Raw genomic sequence first — 14,056 nt, forward strand, 5'->3', positions numbered from 1 at the left:
TTTAAGGATGGATCCGAAAAGGGGGCATGGCCATGGGAAGAGCATGGGCAGGTCAGGGGCGTTTCTAGAATTTGCGTGAAGTGTTATAGAATAAGGCAGATTCGTGCCTAATTTATACGTAAGGATTTACACTAGGGTTGACTTGGTATAAATCTTCGCGCTCAAAATTAGATGTGGATCCTGGAACTGACTGCTAGTTTATAACAGTGCCCAACTTAGAGTGCCGTTTCTAGAATAACTTTTTGCGTTCATTTTTTGGCACCCAAATATGTGTGCCATTTAATGAATTTTGCCCAGTATGGGGAGGATGCAAAGTTACATGCATAATTGATAGAATTAACTATTTAACTATTAAATATTTATAGAATTAAATATTTAACTATTCTCATTGGCCAGTATTCAAAACCATTTAACCGGCCAGTAACGACACCCGGCTGGTTAAATGGTACTTAGCTATCCAGCAATATTCCTTGTGCGCTTATCCTTTCAAAATTGGATTATTGTAAAACAATTCTTGCAAGTTTACCTCAGGCCTCTATTAAACGGCTTCAAACAGTATAAAATACTGCAAGAAACATTCTCCGTCATGCCCATAAATGACCACGTCACCCCATTACTTATCTGCTATAATTGACTCCCACATCACTTTCATTGTCAGTTCAAAATCTTTTACATAAATTGTTGTGTTCTGGTACTCCGCCGTATCTTTTTTTCTCAGTTAGGTTCATAAACCATCCCAGCGCCTACGTTCATCTTCCGAGGTTTTGTTTTCTTTACCGAGCCCTTCATGTGCCCGTTTAGAAAGCAGACGTCATCCGGCATTTTATTTTCTTGCACCCAAGCTTTGGAATTCATTGCCTCACGATAGTGTGATTTGTGAACTTTAAAATTAAATTGAAGACTTATTTGTTTTCCAAAGCTTTCCCTACTTAAACTGGGTGATATAACAGAGATCTTCCTGTAATCTAACAGAAAGGTTGTGATTGATTGTTCTGGTGATTTTATTGTTCGGTCACATTGTTGGGATTTTATTTTGTTAATTGATGTTGGCGTTTTAGTTTTCTGGGTCTATTCTGTTATTATATGGTGTTCCTCTCTGCTATTACATGCGATATAGATATAGCAAATGTCAAATAAACCATAAACCATATGCATTTTGTGGGCAGAGGGAGGGAGGCTGTTGGAAGTTAAACTAGGATTTTCTGAGCTTGACCCTTACCCGTAACCCAGTAATAGTTTTACAGATTCCTGACACCAAACCTGCATATAATAGAGAAATAAGAACAAGGCCAGAGTTACTCACATCCAAAAGAAATTCCACCAACGTGTGGGCAGCGAGTTCCCCATCATATTCGATAATCTCGTTGTCTTTGAACACATAAATGCTGTCTACCTCTTCCAAACCTGACAAATGAAAAAGATACACAAGTATAAACTTTCAAAAGCTGGTGGCAGTGGATGACAGTCACCAAAAGGCCCACTTCCAGCAGGGAGCCCTTGGGCCAGTTCTGTCACTTCACCTGATGCATTTTCAGACCTGTACAGCTTCATTAAGGATACACTGCCCAATATTTATCTATATCTATATATCTATATACTAGCCGTTTAGCCCGTTAGAACGGGCGAGTTTTTAGATCCCTGCTTGATCATGTTAGGTGAGAAGTGGTTTGGTACTGGTGGACTCGTCGCCCAGCTCGCCGCAGTGGCTCTGCCCAGTAACATCGGGTATGATGTTGCGCACACTCGCGCCACCACCTTTGACCCCCCCCCAGCATCGATCCCCCCCTCTTTCCGCCCTCCTTCCCTTCCTCCTCTTCCGATTTCCACACCCATTTCCCAGACCTACTCCCTATTGGGCTGTACTGCTGGTGGAGGCGGGGCTTGGACTCTCTCAATGTTCGGGTCTCAACTGCGCACTTGCAGGTCAGTCGGTCACGTCTCATTTATATAGATTGATGATTGATATATATATATATATAACAAGCTATCTGCCGGTATTCAGCGCATCGCTGGCCACTGCTGAATATTAGTTTCGCTGGTTAAATTTAAACCGGTCAAAAAACACCCGGATATTCAATGGAAACAGCATGGCATTGAATATCTCGGCTAAGCACTGAAGGGCCAGCTACCACTCATGGTCTGAATATTGGCCCCTAGAGGCTTAGGGGATAGGGTGCCAACTGACTGCATGACAGAAGGAACAAGGTAGTGCAGTCCTGGTTTTTCTCCATTGCCTGGACTTGTAGGTCTCGACAGTGGTGTAGCCAGACCTCGACGAGGGGGGGGGCACATTTTGGCCACTCCCCCTCCCCCCATGGCTGCCACCTCCTCACATACCTTGGCTGGCGGGGATCCCCAATCCCCGCCGGCTGAAGCATTTATCCAGCGCTGGTCTCGGCCACATTGCCTGCCCTGCTCTTCCCCTTACATCACGTACGCACTTGTTTTAATGACATGGAGCACGCGTGAAGTGTCGCCATGCTCAGTTTGTGAGGGGAAGAGCAGGGCAGGCAATGTGGCGGAGGCCAGCGCTGGACAAATGCTTCAGCTGGCGGGGGTTGGGGATCCCCGCCTGCCAAACCAGGGGACCCAGAGCCAACTTGGGGGCCCAGGCCCCAGTGGTCCCCCATAGCTATGCCACTGGCTCCCAATATATAAAATGATTTAAATGGCCAATCACTTGTTTGGTGAAATTCAGCAGCACTTAACCAGATAACAATACTGAAAATGTCCAGTTAATGCCCAACTCGAAACTGGCTGTTTTGAAGGTATTATGGGGGCTGAGTTGGCACTTGCTGCTATTCAGCAGTTAACTGGCCAAGTTAACCACATAAACAGGACCAAATAAAATGGTTCATAAATATCAAGAATATCACACTTAAGTGGCTCTGTTTTCACCGGCCCTGTATACCCAGAAATCCAATGCTAGAGCCCGGACATGGCTTGGTATTGAATTTCCAGGGACTATGCCGGCGGCCGTCAGCAAAATGTTGACTGGATTTTGGGCCCACAGTTCTCATTTCCCAGGGAAAACAATGGGCTATTATGAAAACTACAAGTTCAGGCATTCATGAGGGTAAAGCCAGGACCGGATTAGCTTATTATTTAGGACATGGAGGCAGTGATATCTGTGTCCCTGTCACAATAACTGAGGATGTGGTGGGCAAAGTGACAATGATAATAATAATAATAATAATAATAATAATAATAACAACAACAACATACGTTTATTAAACCTTGTATATACTGGTAACCCAGTAAGCACAGAATGATAAACGTGAAATATAAAATGCTTCTATTATCTCAATGTACAGGTGATGCAAATGATCCAGCACCAGTGGCGTACCAAGGGGGGACGGGGACGGTGGGGGCGGTCCGCCCCGGGTGCACGCCACTGGGGGGGTGCCGCGCGCCTGTTGGCCGAGTCCGCTCGTTCCCTCCCTGTTGCTCCCTCTGCGCGGAACAGGTTACTTCCTGTTCCGGGGCAGAGGGAGCAGCAGGGAACGAGTGGACTCGGAGCTGACAGGCTTGCGGCAACCCCCCAGCAGATAAAAATGCACCCGGGGGGAGGGGGGGTCGCGCTGCACCCGGGGGGGGGGGTGTAATTTCACTGGGGGGGGGGGCGCATCGGCGATTCCGCCCCAGGTGTCAGCCAACCTAGGAACGCCACTGTCCCGCACAATCCTGCAACCATCTCAGCTGGGAGACTAAGGGGGTCTTTTACTAAAGGTTAGCTCGAGTTATCTTCAGCAGGGCCCATTTTATTCCAATGGGCCCAGTGATGCACAGTATCTGGCCCGAGGTGAGTAGAGTGCAAATCCAGCCCGACTCTGTTATATTCTTAACCGGGCAGCCTCTGAGTCTCTTCACCCCTCCCTACATATTGGATGCAGCTGAGAATTGTTCTCATTACAAACCAGGCAGTGCCAGGTGCATCTTTTTATACAATGCTGTTTTTCACATTCCAAGCTGTTTTCACAGAGCTCTGTGTTTACCGATAATGGGCAGCCAAACAGGCTGATAAAAATCGTACACTTTTTCCCACAGTCCCCAAAGCTTGTATCTTTAAATAAGGGACCGAGCGTGAGGTAGCAACACTATTTTCAGATGGCTAAGGTTCCTGGGAGCAATTCTACAACTGGGCACCTCCACTTAGTACCCCAAGGCTGCAAGAATAGAACCAAGGCGCTTAAGTTCCAATATAAAATAAGAGAGCCAAGGCGCCCATTGTGCAGGTCAGACTCACAGAAGCAGAAGCCTGCGCAGCCGCGATGCTGATCTGCAAGGGCAGGCTTCTACATGGAATGTTGCTAGTGGAGGAGTAGCCTAGTGGTTAGTGCAGTGGACTTTGATCCTGGGGGACTAGGTTCAATTCCCACTGCAGCTCCTTGTGTCTCTGGGCAAGTCACTTAACCCTCCATTGCCCCAGGTACAAATAAGTACCTGTATACTGTAGTAAGCTGCATTGAGCCTGCCATGAGTGGGAAAGTGTGGGGTACAAATGTAACAAAAAGAAAAATAAAAAAATTTTCACACTACAAGCAAATCTGGTGAAAAGTGGCATTTTTTTTTTACCATTATAAAATCGCAATGACTGCATATTTGACCTTGTATGTATTTGATAGTTGGGGGGGTGGGGGGTGGGGGGAGGGTGATAGTTAACGGATAGAGAGATAGGGAAAGAGTGATTAATTTAAAGCAAATGAATAAATAGCTGTAATGGATTGTTTCAGTGATTTTCTGCCACTGAAACCCATGGCAAATATTTCCATGGAAATGAGAAATTAAAACATATTAAGCTTTCTAAAGCATATGATCACAAATCCATCAACAGAGTTTTGTAATCTGATGACCGTATCCTAAGCAGTGCTGTATCTACAGATGGAGCCATAGCTTTAATGTTATTCATCCTGACCTTCTCTCTGCCCTTCAGTGAAAGGGTGATTCCACCCTCCCTGTTTTGTGGCCCAAGAGCTTGGAGCTGTTGTCAAAGGAGTGTCTTGTTGGTGACTCAGAAGTCCATATTTTTGAAAGGCCTGTGAGGTCCATCTAGGCTGCTCAATTTTATTCCTGGTGCAGCTCTGTAGATCTCTCATGATCTCTATTTTCTTATCTCACTCTTTCACATCCTGAGAGCCTCTCTGCATATCCTTACTACCCTTTGGAAAATAACAGACACCCCATTCATTTGTAGTAATAGCGTGTTAGTAGGATTTCATTGGTATAATAATGACCTGCCAAACACAGAGCACAGATGTTCTCAATTCACTCTGTCAGTATCTGTGGCCTGTTGTGTCTGGGTTTTTCTCTCTCTCCTGTTGTATCGAAGCTTGTTGGGTTTTTTAAAAATGGTTTTTCAAACCAGCACACTGTAGGGTTTTGTGCTAATCTGTCAATTCACTCATCATTTTGTTGAGATCCTTCTGTTGCTAATCTTAAGGCACCTTTCTTACCAAACGCAGGAAGGTAGTAGCCCGATTCCAATATCTTTTTACTCTTGTCTTATCATTGGACAGTCAGGAGAAAGTGAGATTATTTTCATTTATACTGTAGGTCACATGACTAGGGCCAAAGTACTTGGTGGCCATCTTTATTCAGATGACAAACTCATTAAAATCAATAGAATAGTGGTTAGGACGCCAAGGGCTGCAGAGAGACACTGATCTTGGTCTGCTGCTGGCTAAGAGAATAGGAACTACAAGTTCATGCATGCAATAGTGTAAAACCAGGACTCTATCAATCTACCCTTGATGACATTGAGTCATGTGATCATCTTTAGGTAGAGAGCAAAAAATAAACATAGAGAAAAAAAATAAGATATATCTTCGACAAACATGTCTGTCGTACCATTTTCTCTGTGGAAGAGGTCATGTTTTTTGCAGCCTCTAAATTTGTGGGTGTGGTGAAACTTGGACAGTTTTTCGAGCAAAATGATTTCATTTTTCAAGGACAACCAGTTTGGGCGTTTAGACCCTTAAAGGTTATGTCCACAGTAGGGATGTCTATTTGTTTGGAGTCTTAAAAAAATTTAGTATGTACAAAATTGATTTAATGCAAGTTAACCTAGGAATTAACACATATTGAGTCAACTGACACACATTAAAATGTGTGGGAAACATTGAAACAAAGACTGAAAAATGAGAACAAGGTTAAACAAACAGAACAAACCAAATATTTTGTCCTGTGCACAAGGAATGGAACTGATTATCATTTGGCATTATCCCCTCCCCCCACCCGGTTCCATCAGGATATTGGATTGGATACCTAACAAGGACCTAGACAGACACTTCCATATGGTAACACAGAGGCAATAGAGATGCCTGAGCTAATTCTTGCTTTAGCGTAATTACTCTTTTTAAAAATTGTCTTCCACTTTCTCTTAGAATAGACCTCTCATTTTCAAAATTCAAGAGTGTCCTTAAAACCTATTCGGCCGATATTCAGCCAGTGGTGGACAGCGTTTTTTTGTCTGCTGCCGGCGCCTTGAATATTGGCATACTGCTCCTTGCCTAATGTCATAACCATGTTTATGTTGTATTTGTCTCGCAGTGTTTTGTGTTACCAATTCTTTGTAAACAACTTTTATAATTTTGCAGTGCAGTAGAGTTCCGGTTAACCAACCTTTGGTTATCTGACATTCCTGTCCATCATTGGCAGAAATGTGCGATGAATGGTGGTGGCTATGTAGACAAATAAATACATGTAATAAAAGAGTGAGTTTCAATCATTACTATTTTTGTATTCTTTACAATATCTTAATTTAAGCAAAAGTTAGTAGAGGTAGGAGGCAATACTTTTCATTCAACCCTACCAAATGCCTTTGGAGTACCTAAATGGTGGTGCCCGGTTTTAGAATTCTCCTTTAGGGGGTGATTCTATGATGTAAGTGCTAACATTTATGCACCAAAGTATACACATAAATGATCAGAATAAGGCATATCTGTACATATGTACCAAAATTCCACCTAAGCACTGTTCTGTAAATACATGCATACATTACATACTGCCTATTTTAAAAATGCTATAAATTACTCAGTGAATTGCTCCTGCCTATGCCGGTTCTAATCTTGGCAGCCGTGGTTGACATCAGAGACAGCAGGGGCAGGAGCAACTGGGGATCATTCCTGTCCTGGTTCTGCCACTGGAGTTTAAGGTGGGCCTTGGGGATGGGGGGGGGGGGGTCGGTCGGTCACAGGTCAGTCCTGGAGGTGACTCTGTTGGGTCACGGGGATGGGAGGGGAAGGCTCTGTCTGGTCATGGTGGGGTGGAGGTGGGAAAGGAGGTTCTGTCTGGTCATGGGGGGAGAGAATAGGTGCTGTTCAGGAGGCGGGGCATGGATGGTTTCGGCTTCGGCCAAAACAGAGTGGCAAATTTCGGCCAGAGATTCAGTTTTGGCTAAAACCGAAAACCTGGATTTGGTCAGCTTCTAGCATGCATTAGACCTTAATGTGATCTAGTAAAAGAGCCACATAATTAATTAATTTATTTATTTATTTGGAATTTGCTCACACCTTTTTTTAATTGTTTGAAAATTTATTAGATATGTATCTGGTTTCTTTGCATGGCTATGTCTGATTTTATGTGTCATGAATGCATAGGATAAGAACAAAAGATCCTACCATGAGCGTAAAGCCTGAGATCGTTCAGCATCTCTGGTATTATGTCAGGAATAAGCACGATACATGGGGCTTATCTATCATCATATTCAATGTCTAACAGCAGTATACTTCTAACATTTAGCCCTTAAATCTTGTATAAAAGATTTTCTTTTCAAGAGATAACTACAGTGAAAGTAACAGAAGCTGTTGCTTCAACGTCAGTGAAACAGGATCCACACATCCCGCCTGACAGCTCGTTAGAGCAAATGCCTCATCCGTTCAAATGCCTCTGTGATAACATTCAGTGCGATGATAAAAAGACGTGTGATATTAATATGGAGGTGACACATTGTTTGAACAGAATTCCACTGTCATGCTCAAAGATATGATTGGGCTCTGAGGAAATATTGCAGTATTGGTCAGCTTGGCATGTTTCTTCTCACTCATGGAAGAATTATACTTACGGCAGTCTTCTCATATAGAAGGGCACCAAAGCACTCCTTTAGTTTTATAGGAAAGAAATTTCTGGAGTCTTTGCCCCTAGTTTCACCTGTGCTTAAGGTGATGCAATGGGGAATGGGTCTAGGTATCCATCACTAAAAGTAGCTCCTCCCATCCTGTTTTTGGATGGAACTGTTGAAGACCATGCTTAAACTGGGGTCGGGTCTTTGCTTGTAGTCCTTTGCCAGTGCAGGGTGAGGGCTGTCGTGGAGTCCTGTGAGGCTCAAGGCTGCTGAGGAGCAGCAGGGAGCTGCCCGCTCCTCATGATCAGCTGGGCCTTGCAACAGAAAGCAGGTGTCTCTCAGGCCAGCTAGACCATATTCCATGACCTTCAACCGTGTCCAGCATTGCCCCTTCCCTTCTTTACTCCCCCCTTTTCAGGTGTCCAGCATCCCCCTTTTCATTCTTTACCACCTTTCCATTGCCCCTTACTTACCCTCCAAGTGTCCAGCTTGTCCTCTTCCCTATCCCTCCAAGTATTCAGCCTTGTCCCTCCCAGTATTCAGCCTTGTCCCTTGCCTACTCCTCAGCTGTCCAGCATTGCCCCTTTCCTTCCCTTCAACAACCCTATGCTACGCAGCATCTTCCCTCTTCTCTTCCTACCAGTGGGTGACATTGCTGCTGCAGCCACTGCCCTCCATCAGACCAGCCCTGCACCTAAAACATTGCTTCCTGTTCAGAGGGAGTGGGGTATGGCATGCCTTGAGTACATGTGTTTGCTTAAGGCCCCTTGCTGGTCGCTTTCACTTTCTTTTAGGGGCAGAGCTGGCCTGGTTGGGGGCAAATGCAGCTGCACTGTCCTGAGATTTCCACTTAGACCCTGCTAGCCCAAATTAGTAAAGAGGAATTGAGAGGGGTCCAGACCTAAGGAGAGTCTGGATTTGGAGCATCTGGCTGTGAGTAGCTATTAAAGCAGTAGAAGTCTGAAGAAACTCAGCCAGAGATTCCATGAGGATTTAGGCTGTATCTGTTGGATTTTTTTGAATATCTTGGGAGATCATTGGGACTTAGAGGCTGCATCCCACTTTAACAACCCGAGAAGTGTAGACTGTGGTGTGAAGGAACAAAACCTAGTGCATCCCTAGCACATAGTAAGGACAGACTGAGTGTTCATGCAGTTTCTGATCTTTAAAGGATGTATTGTCTCTGAAAACGTAATGGAACAGGACCAAATTTGACCTTCGGGAGGAAAAACAGGGAAGACACACAATGGGCTAGATCAGACTCAGTGTTCAAGAGAAATAAGATCTGCCTAACAGTAGCCCAGTGCATTTCTGTGTGGATCGCCTGGTCACTTGCCTGCCTGGTGCACAAGTGGCGGACCTCACGCATCACCTAGATAGGATTTTGGATAGTGCTGGGCAGGAACCAGCTGTCTTGCTACATGTGGATAGCAATGATATAGGAGAGAGGGAAGTTCTGGCGAATGAATTTGGGCACTTAGGTAGCTGAAATCCAGATCTTCCAGGCTAGTGTTTTTGGACATGCTGTCTGTTCCAGGACGCAAGAGGCAGACAGAGCTCCGAAGTCTCAATGCATGGTTGGGACAATGATGCAGGGATGACAGATTTAGATTTGTTAGGAACTGAACAGAATTCTGGGAAAGGGGGATGCTATTCCAAAAGGATGGACTCCACCTTAGCGCCAGCAGCCTGGTTGCATCCCAGTTAACATTTGAAAAGGAGACAGAACAGCTTTTAAACTAAAATGGAGGGGCTGGAGGGAAGGCCGACAGTCATCCAGGAGGAGTGCATGGTTCAATGTGGAGTACCCTTGAAGGATACTATTGTACTATTGAAACAAGACATTTAAGGAATCCAAATAGAGAGGTTTCAACAATGGTGAAAGAAAGCCAGGAGTGTTCAAGGAGAGAGCTGAGTAAAAGATGCAAATTATTCCCATCAAATTCTAAGCAGCTTGTAAATGCAAGGATAAAAACACAATTTGATGTGTCTGTACACAAATGCTAGAAGCGAAAAAAATAAGATGGAAGAGTTAGAGTATATAGCACTAAATGAAGAAGTACTACTACTACTACTTATAATTTCTATAGTGCTACTAGACGTACGCAGCGCTGTACACTGACCATGAAAAGACAGTCCCTGTTTGACAGAGCTTACAATCTAATTAGGACAGACAAACAGGACAAATAAAGGATAAGGGAATTACTAAGTTGGGAATGATAAAACATGGGTACTGAACAAGTGAGTAAGGGTTAGGAGTTAAATGCAGCACCAAAAAAGTAGATATAATAGGCATCTCAGCGACCTAGTGGAAGGAGGACAATCAGTGGGACACAGTGTTAACAGAGCACAAATTATATTGCAATGATAGAGGGTATCAAAATGGAGTGGGGGGGGGGGGGGGGTTGTGCTATAGGTTAAAGAATGGAAAAAGGACCAAAATGAAAATAAGAAGCAACATAAGCACTGGCAAGTTAGATGTGAAACATTGATAAAGAAGGCTAAAAGAGACTATGAAGAGAAACTTGCTGCAGAGGCAAAAGCTCACAGTAACAACTTTTTCAGGTACATCAGAAGCAGAAAGCCTGTGAGGGAATCCATGGGACTGTTGGATCATGAAGGAGAAAAAGGGGCACTCAGGGAGGACAAGGTCATAGCAGAGAATTATTTGCTTTGATCAGTGCATTTTTTCTAGCGAAAAAGGTGCCAGTACTCAATTTGCCAGGCCACCCTTCAGGGGTGAGGTGATCACTGAGGGACCCACCCAACAATAGCCAAGCCCCCTGCAAACGGTCACAGAATCTATGACAAGGCAGAATTGGTGTGTAGAGCCTGAGCTGTCATTAAAACTTGGGGTTAATGGTTCAATTTTAGCAGACAATGGAAAAGGTGTCGGTACTCAGTACCCCCAAGTACCCCCTCAAAAAAAGCCCTAGCTTTGGTCTTTACGGAAGAAGATGTAAGGGGTCTACTTGTACAAGAAATAGTTTTCAAGGGCGATGATGTGGAGGATCTAAAAAAAATCTAGGTGAACTTAGAAGACATACTGAGCCAAATTGGCAAATTAAAGAGTAGTAAATCACCTGGTCCAGATGGCATGCACCCCATGGTATTGAAAGAATTCAAACATTAAATTACTGATCTGCTGCTGTTAGTGATCTGTAACCTGTTGTTAAAAATCATCTGTAGTACCTGAAGATTGGCGGATGGCCACTGTAACGCCAATTTTTAAAAAGGGATCCAAGGGTGATAGGGAAATTACAGATCGGTAAGCCTGACTTCAGTGCCAGGCAAAATAGTGGAAACTATCATAAAGAATAAAATTATGAAACACATAGACAAACATGGCTTAATGGGACAGAGTAAACATGGATTCAGCCAAAGCAAGTCTTGCTTCATCAATCTGCTTCATTTCTTTGAGGCTGTGAATAAATATGTTGATACACAATATCAACCGGCTCACCTTTATCCTCTTCAAAGAAACTAATCCATGTTGGCTTGCGTAAACCAGCAGTGATGACTCATGATTCTATTTGGCTCCCTTTATCTGACTTGGCTAAAACCTTTTCTCCAGTGATTAATAATCTGACTTGTCTTAATGAGGTAGACAATAAAGTTAAATCTTAGGTTTTGGAATTAGCTAATTTAAAACCTCTTGTGGTACAAACATAATTGGATTATCAGACTGTAGCTCTGCATGTGTTACAGATTTAACAGCAATTCGATTTAAGGTGGAAATTGTTGAATGTGTTATAAGAAGTGTGAACCTAGGAGTGCTGAATATTTTCTGTAGTCAGAATGTCTCAGCTAAAGATCTTTCAAAGACATTGCTGCAGACTAGAGGTGTAGAGAGGGGTCTTGGGGGCCTAGGCCCCCCACTTTGGGCTCAGGCCTCCTCCAGAACTGTAGCACTCCATTAAACGGCTGGTGGGGATGTTTAGCACACGCATGGGAGGAGGGGGAGAAGAGAAGAGGAGGGAGGAATGTGTTGACCCCTCCAGTCCACTCCTGGGCGCCTCCAAAATTGGAGGGCTGGCTACGCCTCTGCTGCAGACATTACATATATTTTCTGCATTGTCTCCTCCAATTGTCAGAGCTTATTACCTCCTGACCAGATGTGGGAAAGGCAAGCATCTTCAAATCCTTGCTCAAAGCCCACCTCTTCAATGTTGCCTTCGGCACCTAACCTTAGACTGCCCCAATTTGACTGCCACTACTTGATGTCTGTACATTTGTCCATTAGATTGTAAGGTCTTCGAGCAGGGACTGTCCTTCTATGTTATATTGTACAGCGCTGCGTAACCCTAGTAGCGCTTTAGAAATGTCAAATAGTAGTAGTAGTAGTAGAATTAAAAATGGACTCATTGGAAGTTAAGAGAAGCTGGAGAACCTTCTGATGGACTGTCTGGGAGTTCCTGAGTGAATCTGGTTGTAATTTTGACTTCGAATGCTGATAGGGATTTTTTGCTTACACTTTTTTCAGATCTAAAGAGACATTGTTTAGGGTTTTGTTTTAATTATTATTATTTTCCCAGGCGTATCTTCAGAAACTCAGAAAAGACGTACACAATTTTGCTATTTCAATTGGAAGTAACGCAGTTGGGAGCCTCTTTCTATCTGAAATATCTCTGTGAATGTATTGTGCACTTCCAGTCTAGTAAGTTTATATTCTGGCTGGGAAACCTTACATGCAATTACATTTCTGGCTACTAGGTGGACTTCTGTATCAGTACCTCAGGAAGTGGTCTAGGGTTCATGTGTAGTCTAGCACATTTTGTTTTCCTCTGATTCTTCTTTTGGAAGTTTTCTTTTTTCTCCCTCTAGTACTGGATCCTCATAAGTAGTAGACTGTAGCAGATAAATTGTCTTTATTTACTTGATTATTGTAAATTAAGAACAGCCATACTGGGTCAGACCAATGGTCCATCCAGCCCAGTATCCTGCTTCTAGCAGTAACCAACAAACGGGTCACAAACACCAGGTAGAAACCCAGTTAGTAGCACCATTCCATGCTACCAATCCCAGGGCAAGCAGTGGCTTCCCCTTGTCCATCTCAATAATAGGCTATCAACTTTTCCTCCAGGAACATGTCCAAACCTTTTTTAAACCCCAGATACACTTACCGCTGTTACCACATCCTCTGGCAACGAGTTCCCAAGCTTAATTTTTCTATGAGTGAAAAAATATTTCCATTCAATTTCATTAAGTTTCTCCTGGTCTTTGTACTTTTTGAATGAGAGAAAAACCGATTCACCTCCACCTGTTCCACTCCAGTCAGGATTTTGTAGACCTCAATCATATCCCCCCTCAGTTGTCTTTTTTCCAACCTGAAGAGCCTTAGCCTCTTTAGCCTTTCCTCATACGGGAGCAGTTAATATAATATAATGTATAATATTATATATTTTCCCTTTATTTTTAGCTTTCTGTACTTGATTTTGTTATTTTGAAACTTATAAATAAAAAATAAATAAAAGCAAAAATCAAAATATACAAAAATTTACAAAAGGATAATCAATAAAAGGGGAGATCCAAGATGACTGCAGTACCCTGAGCTTTTTCAAGACACTTTTCTTGCCTCTGATACTCTCTACCCTATTATGGTCAGAAGGAAAAGCAAGGTGAGGGTTTTCCCTTCAGAGTATTCTTCCCTGCCAAATGGAGCCACTATAGATTCATTTGTCCAGTGTTTTGGACTGAGAGGACAGGACTCTGTGAGTGGTCCGCTAGAGGTACAGCCAGAGATAGGGATACCGGCAGATTCCTTGGGGGCAAACCATACCTTAAGCCTGGAGTTAAGAGTTCCACCACCACAGTCACTCTATGGAAGCCCAGTGTTGGCACTTTCCACATCTGCTGAACGCAGAGGGGTTCTCATGGGTGTGGTTTGAGGGGGAAACATCCCCTGCAGACCAGCCAGGCTGGGTGGATTCGTTGGCATACAACAGTGGTGTATTGGGGCTGAAGGTTCTAGAGAAACCTTCTCCCTGTTCATGA

General features: G+C 43.7%; 1 protein-coding gene across 1 annotated transcript in view; it reads right to left on the minus strand.

Moving 5' to 3' along the window:
* The window catches only part of CASQ1 (calsequestrin 1), a 109,027-nt gene that overhangs the window by 62,791 nt on the left and 32,180 nt on the right, over positions 1-14,056 (minus strand). Inside the window, 1 exon segment of the mRNA XM_030187108.1 lies at positions 1,304-1,404. Coding sequence (XP_030042968.1) covers positions 1,304-1,404 — 101 coding nt within the window.

Source organism: Microcaecilia unicolor, chromosome 14, assembly GCF_901765095.1.
Source record: "Microcaecilia unicolor chromosome 14, aMicUni1.1, whole genome shotgun sequence".
Classification (NCBI taxonomy): Eukaryota; Metazoa; Chordata; class Amphibia; order Gymnophiona; family Siphonopidae; genus Microcaecilia; species Microcaecilia unicolor.